General features: G+C 37.7%; 1 protein-coding gene across 2 annotated transcripts in view; it reads left to right on the top strand.

Moving 5' to 3' along the window:
• The window catches only part of TPK1 (thiamin pyrophosphokinase 1), a gene marked incomplete at both ends in the record, with an annotated part of 365,721 nt that overhangs the window by 192,343 nt on the left and 148,804 nt on the right, over nt 1-24,574 (top strand). For both annotated transcript variants that reach the window (XM_080701459.1, XM_080701458.1), the window contains one exon: nt 6,194-6,289. In XM_080701459.1, the coding sequence (XP_080557585.1) occupies nt 6,194-6,289 (96 nt within the window). The remainder of the gene's footprint in view (nt 1-6,193; nt 6,290-24,574) is intronic.

The following is a 24,574-nucleotide window of genomic DNA, read 5'->3' as shown; positions in this document are numbered from 1 at the left end:
TGCTACAAAAAGGAGTCAACACGACCCAGCTCCTTAGTGATAACTGCTAAGTGATTTAAAAAGTTAGTGTGAAATGTTTAAGGTACACAAAAGTATAAAAATAATGAAACAAGTTAAGAATCTGTAATTCAGTCTGAAAGTTTGTATTCTGTTATATTTCTGTTTTAAAAAAAGCTTTACTAAATGATATGTAAAGGTAATTAACATGCTTTTAACATTTTATACATAAAACTGGCTGCTGTATCCACAGGTTCCACATGCAAGGAATCAACCAACCATGCACAGAAAATAAACTTGAGTCAATGTAGAACATATATAGATTTTTTTTCCTTGTCATTGTTCACTAAACAATGCAGTGTAACAATTATTTACATAGGACTTATGTCTATTTGGTATAAATAATAGAGAGATTATTTCATGTATAGGGGAGAATATGTATAGGTTATATGCTGAAACTATGGCATATTATATGAGACTTGAATACCTGTGGATTGTAGTATCTGCAGAGTCCTGGAACCAACCTCTAGTGGGACTGTGTACACTTATGTTGCCTATAGATTCTGTCACTCACTTGGTACACCTATGCTTCTACATTTATTTCAGTTTGTTCTTTTATAACCTGCTCATTAAAATACGTTGCCCAGTTTTCTACCCACTCATTTATTCATTATAAGATTCTTAGAAGTTTATATATATATTATATATATATAATATTATATATATATTGGATAGTGATTTTTTTTTAGTTATATGCATGGGAAATATCTTCTTTCTCTTTTAAGCTTCCTTTTTTGACTTTGTTCTTTTTATTTGGTCAGCAAAAATTCTTAGAATGGTTGAATCTGTCAACTTCTCCACCTTAAAACATTATACGATTTCAAATATGATCATTTGTCTTATTTTCTTTCCTTTTATTGGCACTGGGATTAAACCCAGGGGCATTCTTTCTCTGGACTACACTCACAGACCTATTTTATTTTTTATTTGGAAACAGAGCCTCACTAATTTGCTGAGGCTAGCCTTGAACCTGCGACCCTTCTGTTTCAGCCTCCCAAGAACTATGATTACAGGAGTGTACCACCATGCCAGGCTTTCTTTATTTTCATGTGTTTCTGGACTTTGCTGTCAAGTTTCTGAACATGCATGTGTGTATGTGTAGTGTGTGTGTGTGTGTGTGTGTGTGTGTGTGTGTGTGTGTGTGGTGTGTGTGTACAATTATATGCCTGTTTCTGCCATTGTACCCAGCTGTTTATCCAGCCATTACACATGAAGTGCTTGCCGAGTACCAGTCATATGTGGCTCCTAGGAGTCGGGGATGCACCAGAGGAGAAAGTCTGCACCTGTGGTGCTCAGCTTCCAGCGTTTCATTCTGCCCATGCTGTGTGGTTAACTACTATAATTCTGTTAGTCTGAATATCCAGAATGACAAGTTTGCCCACTTTGTTCTTTTGCAAAGTTGCCTTTACTTTTCTTGGATCTTTATTCTCTTATATAAATTCTATAATCATATTTTCAAATTCCGTGAACAGTATTGGGACTAGATAGATAACTGAAAGGTTTTGGCGAGTCCCCTTGGCGCATAGATACACGCGGAGATCCATAATCGGTATTACGGATGTCTTTATTCGTGGGAAATCGGCCTCCAGCCCCGGCCCCGCCCCATGTGGGGCAGGGGCGACTCGAACCTTTCAATAACATCTACTATTTTTCCAGCCCTAAGAATCTTTGGTACTCTTTCCATGTGTAGGTGAAAAATTAAATCTTAAGACAAAATAATAGCTAATACTATATAATGTAGGAATTTATGGTGATTTTGAGACTTAATTATATATAAATCTGTATGTGCATATATGAACTATAAAACTATGAATAAACCTGAGATACTTTCTATAAATAAAAATTTTCTACTGTGCTTAATATCTGGTAGACTCCTACTTTTTCTGTATAGAGTATTATTCAATAAATTAGTAGACATATAGGAAGGCCCCCAAAAGTAGGTGATTGTGCCTCTGGTAATTTATATATAGCTAAATTTATAATTGGCTTTTTCTGGTTTTGATTTATTGCATGAGAGTTACCTGATAAAGAAGACAGTGGTGACTCAAACACCCCAGAACAGAATTTTTAAAATTGTTCTAACTTAACTCAGGTCTTCCTGCTTCTCTGTTTATATGTGTATGTTTTAGAAAGGAAGGACTATGGGTTGTAAAAATTAAAATAGCCTTTATATTGATAAATACTAAAATTTGTGACATCAACCCAAATCTTTCTAATTAATAAAATGTAATATTAAAATAATAATCATCTGGAAAAATGAGCTTATTCATAAGAGTAACTTATTATTAGAATTGAGTTATTTAAATATCTATTTGTATATTGATAAAAACTGTACACAAAAATGTATAGTATGAAATTGGAGCCACCTGGTGGCTCATAAAAGATACTTTGTTTCAAAAAAATCTGCAACTAAAAAATACACCAAGCCTTGTGTGTGTATATATTTTATCACACTAAACCTCAACATGATGTATAGTTACAATGCAAATGTATATTTAAAACTGAAAAAACTTAGATAGTATTTAAATGTTTCTATTCAAACATTGACATTTTAAGACTATTGTAGAGACTTTTGTAGAGTATGCTTTGAAGAAGTTTTCTGTACAGTTTGAGATAAAATATATATTTTTCTGATAGAAAACTAATATTACAAATTGTTTTATTAGAAAATTGCCTGCTTTCCTAATTGACCAATTGTCAATGGCTTTGTTATCTTCTAGGTCCTTTTCATAGAGTATGTGGGTTTTGGCAATAAGTTTTGTATTTAAAAAAAAAAAACCACAACATTAATTCAGTGAAAATGTTTATTACCCCAATGCTTTTCATTGTACATAAATAATTGTTAATATTAATATATAATTGTGGGTGAGCATTGCCTGATACCTTACACATGTCTTCCTTGATCTCCTTGGTGTTTTTTTTTTCCTCTTTTTCCCTCTCTGAGAGCTAATGGCTAATGTATTTCCATAAAATCAGGAAGCAATGCAAACATGTTTATCTGGCCAGAGGCCAGATATGAGTTTTGGCCACGCACAGTGAATTCACTCTCACTCCATGAGATTAGAATCACTTAAGCTCATTAAAATCTCCAGAGCTGTAGATGCTGTCAAGTACCTCAGCTGGAGTTTACAGAGGTTCCTGGTTGAGATACAGTCTGAGTTTTTCAGATCTAGTAATCTCTCTCCTGTCCTGACCTCAATTTTTCTGTGGGTCCATTTTAAGGGATGAGGTAAAGTAAGATATCCCAGTCTTCCTCATCTATTGCAAGTGGCACTTATCTTTTTAGTATCATTCTCATGGAGTGAAATCTAGAGATAAGCCTTTTTATTTCTATCAGATTTAGAAGAATTTCTTCCCTCTGTCTAGGAGAAAAGAAATAGGGTTTCTGGTCACAGCTTTGCTGCTAATTACTACCTAGCTGGCCAGTTGTCACCAGGTCAGCTGTTGTCTTTTGTTTTATTTTCCGAATCTACAGTGTCACAGTGGCACTAGATAATGTCTTGGGTTCTGTGCAACTGTCATTTTCCCTGTGGCTCTGTGGATTTTCTGAAGATAACTGTGAAGGTCCACAATGATCTATTAATCATCTGTTGTGTTGCTACTTCTCTTGCCTTTTAAGCTTTATTTCCTCTTGTGAGTGCTTGTTTTTACTGTCAGCACAAATGAGAAAGGCAGTGTTCCATTGTCATATGTGCTATAGATAGCAGTAAGATGCTGATTTTCATAGCCCTGGGCTAGTATAACAAATTATAATTTTTCAATTAACATACTTAACAAAATACACTAAAATATATAATGTTTTATATATAAGTGTATATATGAGCCCTTTTTTGTTTTTTGTTGTTTTATTTTATTTTATTTTGTTCTGGTTTGAAACAGAATCTTGTTAGGTTGCTGAGAGTCCTCATCTGTCTCTAAGGCTGTTCTCAAATCTGAAATTTCTTGTCTCATCCTCCCAAGTACTGGGATTACAAGTGTAGACCACCATACTGTACTAGTATTTGCAAGAGGTTTTAAAATGTATTAATGTACCAGTATTGGGAAAGACTTCCAATTTTGAAAATATATCATTTGTACTAAAGAAAGCCAGGACTTTCAGGAAGAAGGGACTTGTAATTTACATTTCTAAAGAGAAGGAAAGAAAGCCAGAGCCAGGGAAGGGGTCTCTTTACATTTCTAAAGAGACACATACTGCCTAAAGGATAGGAGGATGGGAGGAAACCCCAGATCCCCAGAGAAGCAATTTAACACATCTTGGGAGGGTAACAAAAGGTGCTCTAGTCTGTGTTTGGAGATGGAGACAGCAGAAAACTGAGCTAGAGATAGGGCAGCATATCTACAGATCAAAGGACCTGCCACAGACTTGGTCAGGATAAGAACTCAGCATACTGGGGTTCTTTGGTGAATTCATTCGAATTGCCCCCTTGTGCCACTCTCAGGCACAGGGCTGTAACTATCTCCTGTATTTCTATCTATTTAATAAACTTCTTTAAATCTTCAGCAACTGTCCAAGCTATGCAAATTTATTCTTAGCTTAGGACAAGCACCCGCGTTTGTTTTTTTTTTTTTTTCTTCTAGTTTTGGTCGTTTTGGGTTTGACATCTTTTTTTTTTGTCAGAAGCCTGACTGAGATCAGTCACTCCTTATGCCCTTGCTTAGTGATTACAGTAAATTTTGATGTTCTATTAGGGTCAAGAAAGTATATGTCGACCATCTTGTAAAGATGACATATACATCTTTTAGAGCATAATATATTTCTGAATGATGAGAAATTAATTTCCTCATTGGCCACTGCATTACAGGACAGTCGTAAATGAATGAAGCACAGGTTGAGTTTGACACATTTAAGGAGACCTTGAGGTAAAAGAAGAACCTTTAAATCTACTGAGAATGGTCCTTAGAATAATTTAAGAGGCAGTATGGATGTTTTGTATCCTTGAAAACTCTTTGAATGGCAACTTTATATAGTAGATTATATTTAACTTTCCCTTACTCAGCTGTTTGTTAGAGCCCAAGAAGTGTTTTACTCCTGAATTAAGAAGTCTGCAGTTCCCTCCTGTTCTGGCTTTGCGTATCTTTGCTTCCATGTGACATTGGAGGACAAGGTGTCACTTGAAAAATATGGTTTCTTTAGCTATCAAGTTCACTAGTGCCAATGGGCTGCAAATCCAGTGGCTTTATATTTATACATCTGTTTCAGAGTTTTTCAGGAAGTACAGTATCTATTGAATAGAAGGCCAAAGAACTTATAAATTCACTTCATTATGTCTGAGAGGTAATGCAGGAGACATCTTTATGTGGGCATAGCTCTTTATGTGGCTTTTCACATGGGGACAAAGGGGGCTAGAAAAAAATCTTAGAGGATCACTAACGATTTTATTTAAAATATAAAATCTCATCACTAGTTCAATATCAAAATTCATTTTTGTTTCATTTATTTCTCTACTGATATTATCTTCTGGCTTTGTAAGCATTACTTCTCTCAGTCGCCATTTATTTAAGTAAACTTGAGGAATTTTTTTAAAACATTTTAAAGAATATTAAATACTATTTAGAAATATTTTTATCAATTTCAGGTAATTTCATTGTAAATATATTTATGTACTTATATCATTGTGTATGTTAATATTTTTGTTGGTAATTGATGTTGAACCCACAGGCCATTGTACCTCTGAGCTATATACCCCCAGCCCTTTTTATTTTTTATTTTTTTGTTTTGAAACAGAATCTCACTAAGTTGATGAGAGTCCTCACTAAATTGCTGAGGCTGGCTTTTGACACTGTGATCCTTCTGTCTCAACCTCCCAGGGATCGCAGGCATGCACCGCTGTACCCAGCCTTATGTTAATATTTAATGACATCATATCAGTGTTTTTTTTTTTTTTCAAAAGACCAGTAATGTATCGCAATCTGTGTTTTTCTTGGAGATGAAAGTGACTGACACAATCACTCTAATCCCTGGTTATAACATGCTAACACCACTGCTGAAATGTCCTGTCATATGGAGTGAAAACACTGGTAATGGTTCTGCTGATGGGGGAGTCACGCAGATCCAGTGGGCCTTCGCATCCCTGGCACCTGTCCATAGGCTGGAGTCAGTATATGCCTTAACCTTTGCGTGTTCTTCCCTGCACAGGGGTGTGAGCTGATTTCAACTCCAGATCAAGACCACACTGACTTTACCAAGTGCCTTAAAGTGCTCCAAAAGAAGATAGAAGAGAGAGCCTTAAAGGTAACATATGCGCCTATTTCATCTTATGGTCAAGGAGATGGAAGATCCATTTAAAGCTTTTCCTGATCTGGAATGGTGATTAATTTTGGTCCTCTTTTGTTTGTTTATTTGTTTATTTAGAGTCCTATCGGGTTATTTTTTCCCCTACATATCAAATGAGTCTGCACTTAGTCACAAAAACATTAGCAGGTACATATAAATCAAAGGTCACAAGTACAAATACCTTAAAGTGACAAGGTATGAAATAGGTGAACTGGACCATGTGTAAGGTAATCAAAACCGGGAGCTCTTTGCTGGCCTCTACTTCATCATTGCCATGTAGAACTATGTGTGTTTTCGTAATATGTCTGTTCAAATAATGTATGTCCAAAACAAACAAATAAATATGCCTTTGGTTTGGGCCTTGGGCCATCATTCAAAATGCCTGTAAAAACAAATATCAACTTTATATGTGCATACATATGCATTTGTACATATATATAGAGACATGTACACATACATAAATCTATGTATACATATGTGATGCATATGTTTTTAAGCCGGAGACATGTCTACTGTTTCACACTTGTGTATTTTTTAAGGGTATTCGATAATGATTTCCACCTGTCATCCAAATATGTAACCACATTAATTAGTTAATACACAGGGTTATATTTTGCTCTAGTTTTTGATACTTGGTGACATGGTCTTGAATGGTATTTAAGATTTTCTCAAATGATCTATAAGATTACACTTGAAACATTAAATGACAATCTTTTACTTATTTACTGGCAGAGGTAATAAGCTGAGATACATGGTCAGTTATGTAATTTTAAAACAACGAAGTCTAGGAATACACCCCGGAGTATTCAAATGCTTTTCACAGTTCCCAACAGGAAACACATTTCAACCTGGCCTCAGTTGCTCCAAGAGAGCGGTGGCGGCCTTGAGGCAGCTCAGTCCGATGGCAGCTTCACCTCTTTGATCTGGCTTCGTCCTGCCGTAGAGGCTTTGTCTTCAGGTGGTTCTCTGACTGTCTCCACCTGCCACCAGCAGCAAAGTTTAACTCCTCACGGTGGGGGGACTAAGGCATGGGAATGTATGGCATTCTTTCCCACCATTATCTAACTTCTCTTTATGAAGCCACAGCTGGGTTTGGCCCAGGTAGAGGAATATCCAGATAGGATCACACCAAAGCCATGGAGCGGGATCCATCCACAAGGCTCATAGGCCCAGACGGCACGTGCACTTGGCAGGATGGGGTCCCTCTAGCAGAGGCAACACTAATAAAAATTTACTCTCTTGCAATAACACTTAGCAGAGATTTACTCTAGCATATATTTTCTAGTTTGAGGTAGTAAATTCTATTCCTCTTTTGAAGAAAAACCTCGTTAACTATATAATTGGCAAGTAGCTCAATGTGCAAACGCAAGGAAAGTAATTGAGTGAACATTTCTCATCTCTGTGCTACCCTTGCTGACTACATCACATGTATCATGTTTTTTTCCAGCAGTAAATTGCCATAATTAAATATTTGTTTAAAAAAACAGAAAGCAGCCAATTGAGAGTTATCTACTTTATCCAGATATAGCTGATCTTAAGGTTCTTAGAAAAAAAATTGTAAATCTTCACAACTGTTTTTCGATTTTCTTGCACTTCTGCTTTTAAATTATTAAACGCTAGCTAGGAATGCAATTACGTGAGTCTCATTTGTTGTGTCTAATTGATAGGATCTATAACACAGTGTTTTGTAACTGAGCCTCAAAAGAACAATGACATTTCAAACTCAGCAAGACTTAAGTCTAGAGAGAGCCACAGACAGAGGGAAGAGAGTGTGATCTGCCCTAAAAGTCTGACAGAGACATGGCCCATCTGGCAGGACACCGTGAGTAACCACACCTGTTAGAGGACTCACACTGGCCACGGGTAGCTGGGCTTAAATAGAGACCAGAGCTGCTCAGGAGGATGTGGACGTGGCTCACCAGCTGACGGCGAAGTGCACGGACCTGGTGTCAGGACGCCCTGTATCCTGGGAGTCACAGCTGCTTGAGGGCAGCTCAGTGCCTTCCCCTGTGCCTGGCAGGTAGCTTGGCATAGAAAGAAAGGCAGTGGTGCCCACCATGGCAGCCACAGCCCCTGACATGCTTTTGGCCCATTGCATTCTTGAGCTGTATACTGCAGTATTAGTTACCTTGTTTCTAAAGTATTCTGTATTTCTCTGGCCACAAAGTGTTTTCATCCATGTTTGCACCTCCGCCTTGAATCCTGCTTCTCCTTCTCTTCACCTAGGCCGTGCACAGCACTGCCCCTGACTTTCCTTATCTGTCACTCTTGGTTAGGATCTGTCACTCTCCATACCCATCTCCCCCTTTACTTCTCCTTCAAAGCCTCTGAACACTTTGGTTTTGTTAATTATTTCTAGTTGGTTTTGTTAATTATTTCTAGTTGTTTGCTGGTTAGTCTTTCTAACCAGCCTGACTGTACAGCAGTGCTTGGCCTGGAAGAGACGCTCTTTGAATATTGGCGTGGGAACACAGGGGAGAGCTGTACATTACACAGTTACAGGGGGGCTTTCTTCAAGAAGCTGAGATGTAATAAAAAGAAGAGAGTCGCATGGCCAAGAGGAGCAGTGTTTCACAAAGTCACAGTGCGCAGAGAGGATGGATGGTACTTGGTAAGGGCAGCAGAACTCTACCTACATCCTCTCAGGGTCTTCCCAGCCTGAGAATTGAGCAGGCACAAGAAGATCAATAGGAGAAAATCAAACAACTTTATTTAATACTAATTTTCTATGGCATGGGAGCCATTGTAGAGAAACGAAGCCCCAAAGAAGCACTTAGATTCAGTCATTTTTATATACTTGACTGTCCAAAGAATATTAAATGGCGAGGAAGCAAGTCACTTATGTGGGGAGGTTTTAGAAGATGTGTTATTTTAACCAGCTCTGCACAGACGTCTTTTGGTCCAGACTTCTCATCCTTGAGCATAAGTGTGTAGCCTCTTTCAGTTGGGCATTTTATCTCCTGGTTTTAAGAAAGTGCCTGAAGTTCAGAATGATCTTTTTGCACCTGCTGCTTTCTAAGTGGCTTTTACTTAAACACTCAGTATGTTAGTGTGGCGTATTTGGGGGTGGTGTATTTTTTAATTCCTTCAGCTTCAACAAGCTGATGTCAGATAGTTTGAAGAGATTTGTGATGGAGAATATATGGGGATTCATTTGCTGTTTAAGCATTCAGGTGACTGAGCACAGAAAAAGTCATTCATGTGAAGGAAGATGAAATGTATTCTTGTTTGCCTATTTGTAAATTCAGTAGACTCAAAAGCAAAGCTGTCTTGAAAATTTGGACCTAAATTTTGTTGAACTCAGAGATTCATATCTGTATAAAAATGATATTAGGCACAATCTACTTACCTTGTGTCATCAAAATAAATAAGGAGAATCTATTGAAAAAAATAAAAAAAACACAGAGAGATAAAGGCTGTATTACTCACAATTAAATCTTCCCAAAAATAGTTCTTATTCAGGCTGAAAAGGTGATTAGAGACCCCCCCCCCTTCTGTGGCTTAATTTTCTGCAATTTTTGTTACTTAAGGTCAACCACAGTCCAAAAACATTGAACAGGAAGTTCCAAAAATAAACCCTTCATGAGTTTTCAGCCTTACACTATTTTGTAGCATGTTGAAGTCTTGTAAACCCCCCCCCCCCGCCCCTGGCTCTTCTTGGAATTTGAGTTATCCTTTGTCCAGTGTATCCAGCCATATATGCTGCCCTCCCAATAGTCATTTAGTTGGTGGCTCTGTCTTCAGACCCACTTACACAGTTCTGTTGGGATCGTGTTCAGTTAACTTCTATGCAGTAACCTAATATTGTCATAATGCCCACACCTTTCACCTCACTTCATCTCATTACTTAGACATTGGATGAGTTTATATCTTCACAAGAAGAAAGAGGGCTCCTTCATTACAATACGATATTTTGAGATAGAGGGGAGATTACATTCACATAATTTTTCAATGCATTTTCATAATGATCCTATTTTACCGTTAGCTCTCATTGTTAATCTCCTACTGTGCTTAATTTAGAAATTCAGATTTATCTTAGATAGGTATGCAAAAAAAAGCATTTACACTTGTTTGGCACTACCCATGATTTCAGGCCTGCACTGGGGGTTCTTGGAATATATCTCCTGAGAGAAAGGGAGCTGCTATGTAATAAATCTAAAATAGAGTTCCAGGGACTTTCATCTGATGTTACATTTAAGATAAGTACAGTATTACATTTGATTTGATATATCAAAAGCAAAGCAGTCTTAGAGAATAATGCAAGTTTACCCTCTATATAAATTTTTGTTCCATGTGAGATCATGGAGATCTATTAAACATATCTTTCTAAAAGACAGTTTTAAAACAATATCAAATAACCACTTTTATGCTTCCTTAATAAATCATATCAGATTATTATATATTTTGTTTTTGCTTATTAATATACAAATATGAATTTTTAATGAAAGATATCTTACTATAAAACATGACCTTTGACCATATGTAAAGTACAATGTAAAAGTGTGTGTGTGTGTGTGTGTGTGTGTGTGAAATATATTCTGGAACATGAGAAATACTAATTTGATAGTAGGGAAACCTAGAACATACCACAGAAGCAAGTGACCAAAATTAGCATCACCAGCAGTCATTCTGTTGATAGCAAATACCTCCCCATATTGATGTAGAGTGAGGAGGGTCCTCGTAGAGTTCATTCTAAAACCCATAATTACATTTTAATCTTAAAAGTTCAGAGAACCCTAAGTTGAAGAACACTTCATAAAATAACTGACCAGTATTTTCAAGACTATAAAAAAGGAAAATTGAGAAATTATCACAGATCAGGGAAGAAGAAGACTGCCGGTGGATAGCTGGTGATTCGTGGATAAATTCTTGGGCTTAGTTATTAGTGATGACCAAGGTTGGTCCTGGTTGTGACTGAACCATGTACTATGATTATACAAAATGTTTACATTGGGGGAAACCTAGGTGGTGGTTACACTCTTTCTGCTCTCTTCGTAGCTTTTTAGTAAATCTAAAACTACTCCAGAATACAGATTTACTTTGAAAAAATACCCACTATTTCAAATATAGTGTTATCATAGAGTAAGTATAATCTTTATGTAACAAAACGTTCAGTCATGTAAATTCAAGTGCTTCTTAGCAGTGAGGCACATCAGATATGCCTGTTGTGAAGTCTCCTGCCTTTAAAAGGTGGCCTTAAAAAGTTTTAAGTTGTCAGCCTCGGCATCATGTTGGGGTAACTGTTTTACATCAATACTGTGTCTTTTAGAAAATTGTAGTTAAAGCCGGGTGTGGTGGCGCACGCTTGTAATCCCCGCGCTTGGGAGGCTGAGACAGGAGGATCACACGGGTTCGATGCCAGCCTCAGCTACTTAGTGAGGCTTTCAGCAACTTAGTGGGACCCTGTTTCCAAATAAAATATAAAAAGGGTCTGGGAGTATAGCCCGGAGGTAGAAAGCCTCTGGGTTCCACCCCCAGTACCACAAAAAAAAAAAAAAAAAAAAATTCTAGTTAAAGACTTGATGGCATTTAAACTGAAAGGATAGTCCATGTCCTCTTAACCTTCCCATTTACTTAAATAATGAATTTCAAAATATGGTAGCTTGAACTCAATTAAAGAACAAACTGGCACTGCATATATTTTTATTGGGGTTGGCCCTAGAAGGACTATATTCCTTCTTATGCCCCCCCTCAGCCTGCTAAACTCTTCCTCTCTGTGGGGTCCCATTACCACCTTGGTTTTCTCTCCAAGTCTTCCTATACCAACATTCTATTGTACCTGCCTGCTGCTCTCTATCCTGTTTCCCTCCGCTTCTTTTACCACTTTGGTGCCATTTATTGACTAATTTATATCGCTAATCCTAAACTCCAAAGCTATATTTCTACCCACCTACTAGAAAGCCAGAGGAACTTCATTTCATTGTCTAAGACAAAATTCATCACTTTGCTCACAAAAATTTCATTTTCTTATTCTATATTTCCTATCTCTCCCAATGGCACTAGCTGAGAGCACTTGTGTTTTACCTACTATCTGCTAACAGTTTACCACAGATTCTCAACATTCCATAGATATTCCTTTTATGCCCACTAATTCTTTACAATCCTTTTGTTACTACATTAGTTCAGAGATTTATCATCACTTACCTGGGTTATTTTGTTACCTTCTGTTTGCTCCCTTCAGTCCATCCTCTTATAAAATTCATGCTATATCTTAAGTGTGTTTTAATGTCTCCTATTATTACATAATCAACAAATATTTGTCCAGTGGATAAAGGCATCTCCGGTAGCATCAGTACACATCCCAGAGGGTGTCTTGGTGAGCCTTAGCTGGCATGTGGGACTCTGTGACTCCTCTTGTGGCATTCATTATGTCCTACTGAGTCTCCTGCCACAAGTAGGCAGATGCTGTAGAGTTTCCCACATCTCAAACACTTGTGATGAAGAGTACAGCTCTCATCAACCACAATTATCCTCCCTTAATCTTTCCTGAAATATTAGCCTCCGAAGCATTGTAATTAGTCATTAGTTGTTCAAGTATTTGGGGAAGGCTTCTAGTTCCATGATGATAGAAAGCTATCAAAAATTTTAAATATGCTGTTTTCTTACTTGTGACATGAGTGTGAGTATACCAATCAATAACAGAGAAGAGAGGTGAAACACACCAGTGCCTGGCTAGTCACAGTCCTTTTTTTTTTTAATTCTGATAGTAGTAGTGGAGGTAGTTGACAATCATGTACTGTGGTTTACCTTAGCTCTTCTGGCCTTTAGGAATAATAGGTTTCATGAAATATCATGAAATGGAATGAGTGTGTGTGTGTGTGTGTGTGTGTGTGTGTGTGTGTTTTAGATTGTTCTTAACTTATAGTTTATTGACCATATTCATAGAATCTCACTATAGCAGTGTTTCTTTTGAACACATTTTAATTTTGCACAAATTATCCTAATATCAAAGGCATAATCTAAAGAGAACTCATACATTTAAGTGTTTCCCAGGAGAGATCGGAAACTTCCCCTATTCCCAGGGAACCATTGAAAAGGCATCTCTATATTGAAAAATGGAACCCAACAACCAAGTTGTACAGCAAGCTGTCCTTTGCACCTTGCCCCAGTGGACAGGGAACAGGGCCCATGTGCCCGACACAGCTTCTCTATCCCAAGACGGACATCACACGACTCACGTGTAGCTGCACATCAGACCATAGATCACTGTAGAGATTTCAGGACACACCACGTCCCCATAGACCTGCGAGAGAGCCCCCTAGTGAGGGCTCTTCTTCCAATCAGTTTAACAATGTTCTGTGTAGGAACTTTTCTGTTTTTATCAGTGTGTTGTGATAATCTGCCAAAGTCCATGACCTCAATTAGCCTCTGGTCTAATAGAGGAGACAGATATACCGGTAGCATGGAACAATGCAGACCTTAATACATGCTGCTGCAACTTGCCTCGTCAGAATAGATCCAACTTTTCTCTTTGACAGATTACTTCAGCAGCTGTTTATAAATTAACACTTCTCTGTTTCACCCTTTAGCTTTTCATTTGAGAAAACAGAGCCATGTAAATGATTTTTCTAACAAAATTGCAGCTCACATTGATGAGGCCTTATGTGACCACCCTGCTTACCCAGCATTCCCTCACCCCAGCTTTCTTATCCTCTTTTAGAAAACACTTTTTATCAAATGTTAGTAAGTATCGTCCACTTAAACTTACAGCTCATTCACACATGCCTCAGATCTTGTCTCATTACAATAAAAAATATTCCTATTTTGTCAGGACATGGAGATAGGTACTAATATTCCTCCTATGATATGAGTTTATATTTGGCTATTTGTCACATATGAATATGTATATATACTATGATTACATATCCATGATTGCATGGTTATTTATGATTACTTGGTTATATATAACTTTGGTAGGGTGCATGCTATGTATAATTAAACATTTTAGAGCTTATATAACAACCCTTTTTCCTTTCCTTGATGTGTATGCTAAATTTTGGGATCTACTTCCTTTTCCCAAGTTCTAAGTTATTTGCACACACTGAACGCTAAAAGATGAGAATTCATAGAAATTGCCTCGTAAGCGATTGCACACTTGACAATAATCTTCAAACTTTCTTGAAGAAATAACAAAACAATCCTGTGTAATTCTAACATCGGCTCTATGACTGACGCATTCTGACGTCTATGACAAGTTTCATACTTCTTTGCCTGTGCCTGTCTACCTCAAAGGAATGTTGCAAGCTTAAATAGATGATTCCTGTGGAATGCTAGTAAGTAACATTACATCACACACAGGCCACATGTGCACGAGTGCACACACACATGTTTAGCTATGCAAAAATATTTCTACACACATCACTCTTTGCTATTTACTACACAACTAACATTGTTCTCTTTGACAAGTACCAAAGAAACTACTTACACATTCAGGTTTTGGAATAAATGCTGTGCGAGCCAAGAGTCAGACAAGCAGGTGAGGAGGAGAAAAAGATTCCCAGGCACCAAGTGGTACCAGATTGTTTCCTACATCATTTTGGAGAAGCCTTCAAAAGAGGAATTCACATCTCTGTTTCTTTTCCTTCTTAGAGCCCAGCAATCTTTTTTATAGTGCCGTGCAACAAGAGAAAATAGATAAACCCAGTGCTTTGAAGTGACTTGGGAGATGTTGCTATGGATATAAAAAGCTTACTACTTTAGAGGCGGTAGCAACCTAATCTATCCCTGCCAGAGCAGAGGCACGCTTTTATAGGCCCCAGGACAAGGGTTAAGTTTATCTGCTTACCAGGAATCTCAGCTTGATGACTAACTTGCCAGACAGAATTTCCTATTAATGTAGAGAGTTACAGATTTGATTGGTGTGTGGCTTCTCTGCAGAAGACATACTGACCTTATGTGGACAGGAGAATTTGAGTTATAGCACTGTGAAGATGCAGAAACAGCAGATGGAGAGAGAAACCATATCTTGAGGACTTCTGTTAGAATAATGCACATATAATACAAAATCCTGAAATTGCTTAGTAGACTCTAAAATTTTACCTTATTCTGTGTTTCCCTTCAAAAGACGTGTTATCTGAGGTGGTACCTACATCCATAATTACAATTGATCATGTCATCTATATTTTTAAGAAATTTATAGATAAGTCATGACTAATAGCACATATACTTTAAGAAATGATTTGCTTAAAGTCATTCTTAAAAAATAGTTTTTGTCTGATTTATTCTTAAATGATTTGCTTAAAGTCATTCTTTTGTCTGATTGTCACTGGGGGCTCTCTGCTAATCCAAGTCTCTGCTATGTCCAACAGCAGACTCCACCCCCACCTTCAATGGGCAAATTTATTGCTGGTGAGATTATTCACTCACAAAAAGTAAGAAACCAGATATTCTTCTCCCTAGTATGTGAAAGCTCTGGAGAAAAAGTTCATAGGAGGAACTCTAGATGAAGGGGGAAAACCTGAGATAAGCAAATAAGGTGATCTGAGGAGATGGGAGGGAGGAAGAGGGAGATTCCCTAATGTACATGATGTACATTCACAACCATATCAAAGTCGATCACTGAGCCAAACATGAGGAGGAGGGAGGAGGAGGGAATGGGGCGGGAACTGGGGAAGGGCTAATTGGGTGATGTGTGCATGTATGCCTCTACCATCTTGTACTCCATTAAGATGTGTGACTACAATGCACCAGTAAAAAATAAATGTATTTTATTATAAAAGTGTGTGGGATATTATTTCCCAAGTATATAGATAACAGATCAATAGGTTTGTAGCAGTGATTACTTAGTTAATGAGGAGATATCTTATCTGTCATTTATCTTTATAAATGCATTTTTCTCTATGTTAGGTAGTAAGCCTCAGAATTGTAGAAGTTTCTTTTAAGCTGCACAATTCACCATAGCCAAACTATGGAACCAGCCAAGATGTCCATCAACAGATGAATGGATTACAAAACTGTGGGATATGTACACAATGGAATTTTACTCAGCCATCAAAAAAAACTCAATTACATCATTTTCAGGAAAATGGATGGAACTGGAGGACATTATGCTAAGTGAGATTAGTCAGTCACAAAAAATAAGAAATCAGATGCTTTCCCTAAAATGTGAGAGTTAGGGAGAAATGGGTCATAGGAGGAACTCTTGAAAGAGGAAATCCTATAGAGGAGCAAACAAGACAACTATAAGGAGGAGAAAGGAGGGGGAAGAGGAAAATCTCTAAAAACACACAATGTACTTAAACATATCAAAGTCAATCACTAAGCCAAGCAAGGGAGGGATGGACAGGGAGGGAATGGGGTGGGAATTGGGTAGAGGTTAAATCAGCGATGAGTACATGTTTGTACACACAAGTTTTTTTTAACCCCAATATGTTGTATGAATATAATGCACCAATAAAAAAATTTTAAGAAAAAAAAAAGGAGATGGAATCCTATTGTACTCACATTCCGCTCTTCCCTCATAGGAGCTGAAAATAGAAAATGTTTCTCTGCTCCCATGACCCTCTGCTTTCTGAGTGGCTGTTGAACATTTCATATTCAATGCACTATTTCATGAGACAAAGTGGCCTAGTAAAATCCAGATACGTGAGGTAGAATTAAAATAATACCAAAAACATTGGGGATTGGGAATATCTGAATTCAGATTTCACTGCTTACATGTGTGTGCGCGTGTGCGTGAGTGTTTAATAAGGTACTCTTCCAGGGAATTATTTGCCCAGCTCTTTTTATTTATTTTAAGACAGGGTGAGACTTAGATGCCCAGGCTGGCCTTGAACTTGCCAGCCTCCTTCCTCAGTCTCCCAAGTGTTTGGATTACAGGTGTGTACCACCATTCCCACTCAATAATTACATTCTAATACTATTCCCTCATCTATTTTTGCTAGAGATTTTAGATGTCTACAAAATTGACCTTAAGGATTCTCAGTTTTTAAAATCAGAATATTATATATTTATTATATATAATAAATTATTTCAGAGAGATTATTATTGAATTAATATTTTATCCCAGATGGTAGATTGATGGCGATACTCAGAGATATGGAATGCATTCAGCAAAATAGTACTGTGAATAATGTTAAAATAAGCCTGAGGATGATAAGGTGATCAGCTACTTTGCATAAATGTATTAGTTGACACAGTCTTTCTATACTGCAATAAATAAGTTTTAAGTAATGAATGTCACTCAGTAACACTTTAACCTTTTCATTTGGTGTTATAAAATGGTCAAATGCAGATCTAGAAACTAAGTTGTTAATGACCGAGTGCAAAATTTGCAATCAAAATGTTCTCCATTCTCCCAAAAGATGGAAAGGGGATAAGTAACATAAACTATTATTTTTCACTGATTGTAAAACCTAATGCTTGCAAGTCTGATAGCTACCAAGTATAAACTTGACAATAAAAAATAAGGAGAGTTTTATGCCAGTAAACACTAAGAAAATTCTACACCAAAATTACTACAAATAGCCAAATCTAATTCATCCAGACATGGAAACCAAGTGTTTCATGTATCACTTCAGAAAAAAACATATGCAAATAAGAGTCATTTTATGGCTGCAAAGAAAAAATATTTTGGGTAAAATTAATCATCATGATGCAAGATAGGATAATTGCTATTAAAAAATAAGTTTGAGTGCAGAAATGCGAATCTTCTGGGATCTTTTTACTGAAGTCATTCTATTCTGAAAGTGGGTTGGACAGTCATCTTCCTTTTCCCCATGTGCTCAGTGGCGGGAGAGACTAAAGAAGAGGACACGGGGCTTACCTCCTGAAACCTTTTCATGTAATCTCTGCAGAAAGGGAAAAAAGTGACTCTCGGTGTTCTTTCAAAGACACAGCTTTACTAGGGTAGATTGTACATTAGCAAATTTTTAGGCAGAGTGCAAAATACTTCACACTTTTTCAGTAGGACTTTATGAATGCATGTTTTAATTTTTTTCACTTGTCTACCAAGCAATAATTTAGCCTATGTGGGCAGTATTTATATAATACAATTGTAATATATTTTAAAGTATAGTTAATTATTTCTGAATATGATATAAATCACACTTTTCATTTTTGTAGGGGTACTGGGGTTGAACCCACGGTCATTCTACCCCAGCCCTTTTTCTAATTATTATTATTTTTTATTTTGAAACAGGATCTTTCTAACTGGCTGAGGGTCTCACTACATTGCTAAGGCTGGCCTCTAATCCTCTGTGTCAGCCTTCTAAATACTGAGATTACAGGCTTGGCTCACAATACCTGATATCCTTCCATTTTCCACTAAATACTTACCATGTTAAAGATGCAAGAAGAAATTATGAACATTCTAAACCACAGATAGCTATTTTTCCATTTCTCATAACCTCTGTGAATTAAAAGAATGTACAGATGAATACCTTGGAGTTCATTCTCCCTAGAAATACCTTCATATCCGGACAGTGTGAGGTTTGAAGACCTTAATTACCTCCAGTTGGTTTGATAATATCCATGCTATTTATTTATACAGACCCAGATTTTAGGTAATTGTACTCATGAATATATTCCTCCCTTTTCTACTTAAATAATTTAACTTTCAGCAGAGATAAGCTGACTTGTATCACGTAGAAGAAACTGATGAGGGTGTGTATTATTTATTCCCTTCAAGCGTCCTTGGCACTTAACTTCCTGATATAGAGAAATGTAAATATATGCAAATGTGCCCCTGCTATCCCTTAGTGTGTTTACATGGGGATAAAAAAATAACATATTTTATATTTTCAGACACACTCCACTATGAGTTTTTGGAAGGGTACATGGAAAAATGTCCCATCTCCAGGAATCTAATTTCTCTGGCCAGACAACTTATTGTCAGGTTAATATTAGTACTCAAGACACCTTTGCAGGGAGAGACAGCATTCTGACCATAACCAGCCTTGGCATGTTTAACTAAAAGATCCAAAACCTTGTTCAGAGTAAGTAAAAAAGCATTTCATTTTCCTGGGAGTTAATTCAGTCATTACCCTGCACACTGCCACTACTGGTGTACCTGAAGTTTGTGTCCTTCCCTGTGTGCTTCACAGTGATCTGAAAGCAAAAGAGAAACGCACAGGACTGAGGAGGAAGGGCAGAAAGAATTATGGAGGCTAGAAGCGGTCAGAGCAGCCAGGGACTTCAGTTGCCTGGGGACAACACACGGAGACTCTGTCATCTCTAGATAAGGAACGTGAAGATCTATGGTAAAGAATTTAGAAAGACTATCACGAGATAATTTACACAAACCATGTAATAGTTGTTTTCATGCTGAATTGAAAAATGAAAATTCTAATGACGGTGACAAAGAATTACAGTATTCTTTGAAAAGTAATGCCAGAGTCAGGACTTTGAGAGAGGAATGAAGAGAGACCTCAGAAATTAGTCTTAAAGCACATATTTGGCGACAATTCTCTCGCTCGCTCGCTCTCTCGCTAGAGTTTTATCCTCAAAGTAACTGATAATTCACAGACATCTGTTAGGCATGAGTAGCCTGTCTGCTAAGCAGATTTGGAAATTCATATTCCTCAGACTTTGTTGCCTCTGGGTAGATGCCCTTGCATGTGTACTGTCCTGATATATGCAGTAGTGCTGCAGCAGAAGTCTGCAATGGTCGAGAAGCCCACTGGAGCGAGACCTCTGGGTTCTAGAGCATGCAGAGCCCCTTCCAGTGAAGGCAGCGGCTCGGCGGAGTCCTGCGCACTACAGTGAGGTCAGTGTGTGTTTCTCAGTATTCATAGCTAAAGATAAAGCCCTTACGTTTGGAATGTTTAAGAGAAGGTCATAGTGAGAGAAAGCAGTATTCACACATACACACTGTTCCGGTGCCATATTGATATTTATTTCCTTTAACAAGCTAGCAGAGAATGCATTAGCATGGAGGGGACCCCCCCCAACACACACAGCACGCCTTGTTAAGGGCCAGCCGGTCTTTCCTGGTCTTGTTTACCGCTCTCTCTACCCAGTGTGTCAGAGACCTGCCAGCAACACTTGCTTCTTTTATTTTGTACAGTGAGGCTGGAGGCCCCTCAGCTGAGCTCCCTGGAGAGGTACCGAGACCTCAGCACTAGAGTGAGATGAGGGTTCGGTTGCCCAGGCTTTAGGGCTGCAACTTTCACCAGGAGGTACTGGTTTATAGGAGACAGGGGTTTTAACACAGATCCTTATCATTGTATCTGTCCATAGTTTTTCAAATGCAAACAAGCCCCTTTTTCTGTTTAAACATTCCTCCCACACTTTTTAGGAATTTTCTTTAAAATAGTATGTCCACAAAAGTTTTCTATCAACATGGACTATAAACCGATTGGTTAGGTCCCCCACAAGAGTCATATGTTGAAGTCTTAACCCCTAGAATGATTTTATTAAGAAGCAGGGCCCTTGGGTAGTAATTAGGTCAGGAGGGCAGGGCCTTGAGTTAGCTTTGTGTTGCTATAACAAATACCTAAGATAATCAACTTATATTGAAAAAAGGGTTATTTGGGCTCACATTTCTTGTGGTTTTAGCATGTGACTGGTTGGCCCTGTTGCTTTGAGTCAGGTGGCGGAGCAAAGCCAGCCTCATGATGTCTGGGAAACCAAAGAGAGAAGAAGCCAGCATACCAAGTCTTCAAAGCCATGCCCCCAGTGACTAAAAGACCCCCACAGGCCCCACCTCTTAAACTTTCCACCACCTCCCAAAACCCTGCAAGCTGTGGCGCCAACAAGCCTTCAACACACGGCCCTGTGCGAGGCACTCATCAGACTGTTGGAAACCCTTGTGAGTGGGGCTAGCTTATAAATGGCAAAGAGCCTGCTTCCTTTCTCTCTCTCTCTCCTCTCTGCTCTGTGCAGATAGGATGAGTAGATCTGTAAAGCAGGAGGGAGGTCCTCACCAGAAAAGAATGTTCTGGCACCTTGGTCTTAGCCTTTCTATTCTCCTTAACTGTGAGAAACAGGTGTTATTTAAGCTACCCAGGCTCTGGTAATTTGTCATAGCAGCCTGAGATAAGATGTGCTTTTCACATTTCTTAGTGACAATGTGTTGATAGATGGACGAAGTAGGATGAAAACAGTCTGTCCAAAGACTTTTACCTTTTCCGATGGTAGAAGTAGGCTTCCTTTGGTCCTAGCATTTGAGAGACTGAGACCGGAGGCTCGTGGTTCTCAGACAGCCTCAGCTCCTTAAGATATGCAGAAGGCCAGTACATAAAACTGATGGTGCGTGAATTGAGGATATGGGAAGGGGGCTGGAATGAGAATTATTTGAGGAAAATTCTGGGTCTCTTTGGACTTCTTATTCACAAACAGAAGCCTCGTTGTCTTGCCATTATAAGAGTTGTTACTTATTCCTCACCCAAACAGGCTTCCACTAAACGGCCTTGCCAGAGAGTGTGGCCTGGTTGAAGTTGAAAGGGGACCCCTCAAGTGCTGTTTCCATGAGCTGCCTACACCTGTTTTTTGTTCTTCAGAGTGGCACATCCTGGCACCACAGGATCTGTGGTCCTGTTTCTCTGGTTTCTCATTTTATTTTACATCCATCACTAGGATTATTTTATCACTTTACTAAGACATGTTTTATTATTGCTGTGTGTTTCTGTTTGCTTGTGTTTTACATTTTAAAAAAGTTACATGCTTTTTTTGGTTTTCATTTAATCTTTCATTTTTGCTTTCCTATGATAATTGAATGTCACTGGTTTATCTGTCTTTGTTCCATCTCACCTCTTTCCTCCCTAATACATTAAGACTTCTGTCTTCAGATAGAGCATCAGCTATAATTGGAACAAAGTTGTCATTTTATCGAAGCCTTGGCAAAGTACAGTACAGATGTTTGAAGTTCAAGGAAGCTCGTTAAGGATGCCTGCATTTTTTTGACCCTAGTACTTAACTGTGTTAAGTTGGCTATGCTAATGTTAGCTGTAACTCTCCAATGGTAGGAAAGACATGTCTTTGTTTGCATGCCATAGTCCTGGTTTATGTCTGTTTTCTCGGTGTAATTATTCATAATCCCCACTTTTACTTCCACAAGTGTCTCATTTTGTACGTTAAGTTGTATGATCACCCTACCTATCAGGGAGAGCCACAAAGAAATTGTCTGTTTATGCATTTCCAGAATTCAATTTATGGAAAGTAAATGTAATTAAAGTGCACTGACAGCACTGTCCCCACTGTAGATTTCATGCAGGCTCTATCTAAGTCGTTTTGAGGTCAAATAATGAAAAACTTGTCATTTGGTTCCTGAAAGGTTTTTACTGCTATAATAGAAAAATGAAATTGCTTCTTCTTTTGGTGTTATATATCCCTCAACTAGTCTTGTCATGATTCTATTAAGACAAATAATTTACAGCCAAGTTTTATACTTATTTTCTAAACAAAGTAGGTACGATTATTACTTCCCACTCTGGTTGAAACCAGACAGCCTCGCGTGGAGCAGAAGTAAAAAGAATCTTGAAAAATATGTTACTGCATATCATCCATCTCTTATGTTCAAGGATGAATCACCTAAATCGCAAGGAGGTCAGGTAACTTGGGTGTAGGCAATGTGGCTCTTTATTTAATGTGCAATGGTCATATCTCCAAAGCATTATTTTGGGACTTCAAGAGTATTTTTGCCAAATGTTATAGTATATAAAACCTCTTATTCCCACCCCGTTTCTTGCTAACAAATAAGGCTTGTAAAATATCCTGACTTGAATATGGAATATATATAGAATATCTCCAGAGCATTAATTTGGGACTTCAAGACTATTTTTGCCAAATGTTATAGAGTATAAAACCTCTTATTCACACCCCTTTCCTTGCTATCAAATAAGGCTTGTAAAATATCCGACTTGAATGTGGAATTTTACAGAAATCTTTGGATTTTTCACATTGCCTATGTTAAATAGGACATTATAGTAGATATGAGCTGCTAATTGTATGTATGTGACCACAAATATACTATTGAAAACATTCTAGCATCACTAATTAAATCAGGAAAATGTAAATTTAAACCATAATGAGATATCTCCTCATACCTGTCAAAATGACTATCATTGACTATTATCAAATTAGGAAAGATAACAAATGTTAGCAAGGATGTATTAATAATGATATAAATTTTAGAACAAATGATGAGACTTCTTAAAAAAGTAAACATAGAATTAGCGTATGATCTTGCAACCCCACTACTAAATGTCCATTCAAAGATCTGAAATCGGAATGTCTGAGGGGTTTCTGCATTCATCTGTGCAGAGCAGAATTATTCACAAGAGCTAAGACAAAATCATTCAGTGTCCATCAACACATGAATGTATGAAGGAAAAGTGCTGGCATACATAATAGATTAGCCTGAAGAAATAGAAAAAAGAAATCCTGTCATTTGTGTTACCTGCATGAAACTGAAGGACATTATGGTGAGTAAAATAACCTAATATAGAAAAAGTACTGTGTGATCTCACAGAAACAGAGTAGAAAGTTGTTACCAGAGTCCAAAGGTAGAGTGTTCATCAATGTACACAAATTGTCAGTAAGACAGATGGAATACGTTCAAGAGATCTAGAGTATATGTTGGCATCTGTAGTTAGAAATAATATACTGTATATTTGAAAATTACTGAGAGGAGATTGTAAATGTTCTCAACCACACAACACACAAAAGTCTGTAAGGTAATGCATATGTTAAATAGGTTGATTTAGCCGTTCCACAGTGCATACATATATGAAAACATAAATATATATGCTAGATATATACAAATTTTACCTGTTACTTAAAACAATTAATTAAAAAAAACTTTACCAATTAGGGACATAGGATTGTAATGACACCTTGCAGAGTTAGAAACATTTTAATTATTTCTTTTGTGGAACTGAGGGTGGAACTCAAGGGCGTTCTACCTCTGAGCTATACCCCCAGTCTTCTTTTCTATTCTTTATTTTGAGACAAGGTCGCACTAAGTTACAGTAGCTGAGGCTGGGGGTGAACCTCGATCCTCCTCTCTCAGCCTCCCAAGTACTGAGATTACAAATGTGTGCCACCATGCCCAGCTACATTTTAATTATTGATACATCACCAACCAATAGGAAACATGCTAGTCTCTGAAAATAGATTAAGTTATTTAGCAAATGGTAGGCATATTCTGAGCTTTTCTTAGACTATATAAGCCTTTCTCTTTAGTGACCTCGGAAACTCATGGGCCATCTTCACTACAATCTGCTGTATTCAGAATGTTTTTACAGTCTAATTCCAATAGCAACGGGGTTCTCACCCAGGACAGTGATATCCTGCAGCCAGAGT

This window comes from Muscardinus avellanarius, assembly GCF_963383645.1.
Source record: "Muscardinus avellanarius genome assembly, chromosome: 9".
NCBI lineage: Eukaryota > Metazoa > Chordata > Mammalia > Rodentia > Gliridae > Muscardinus > Muscardinus avellanarius.
Note: the sequence above shows the minus strand (reverse complement) of the source record. Positions and strands in the feature narration are given on the sequence as shown.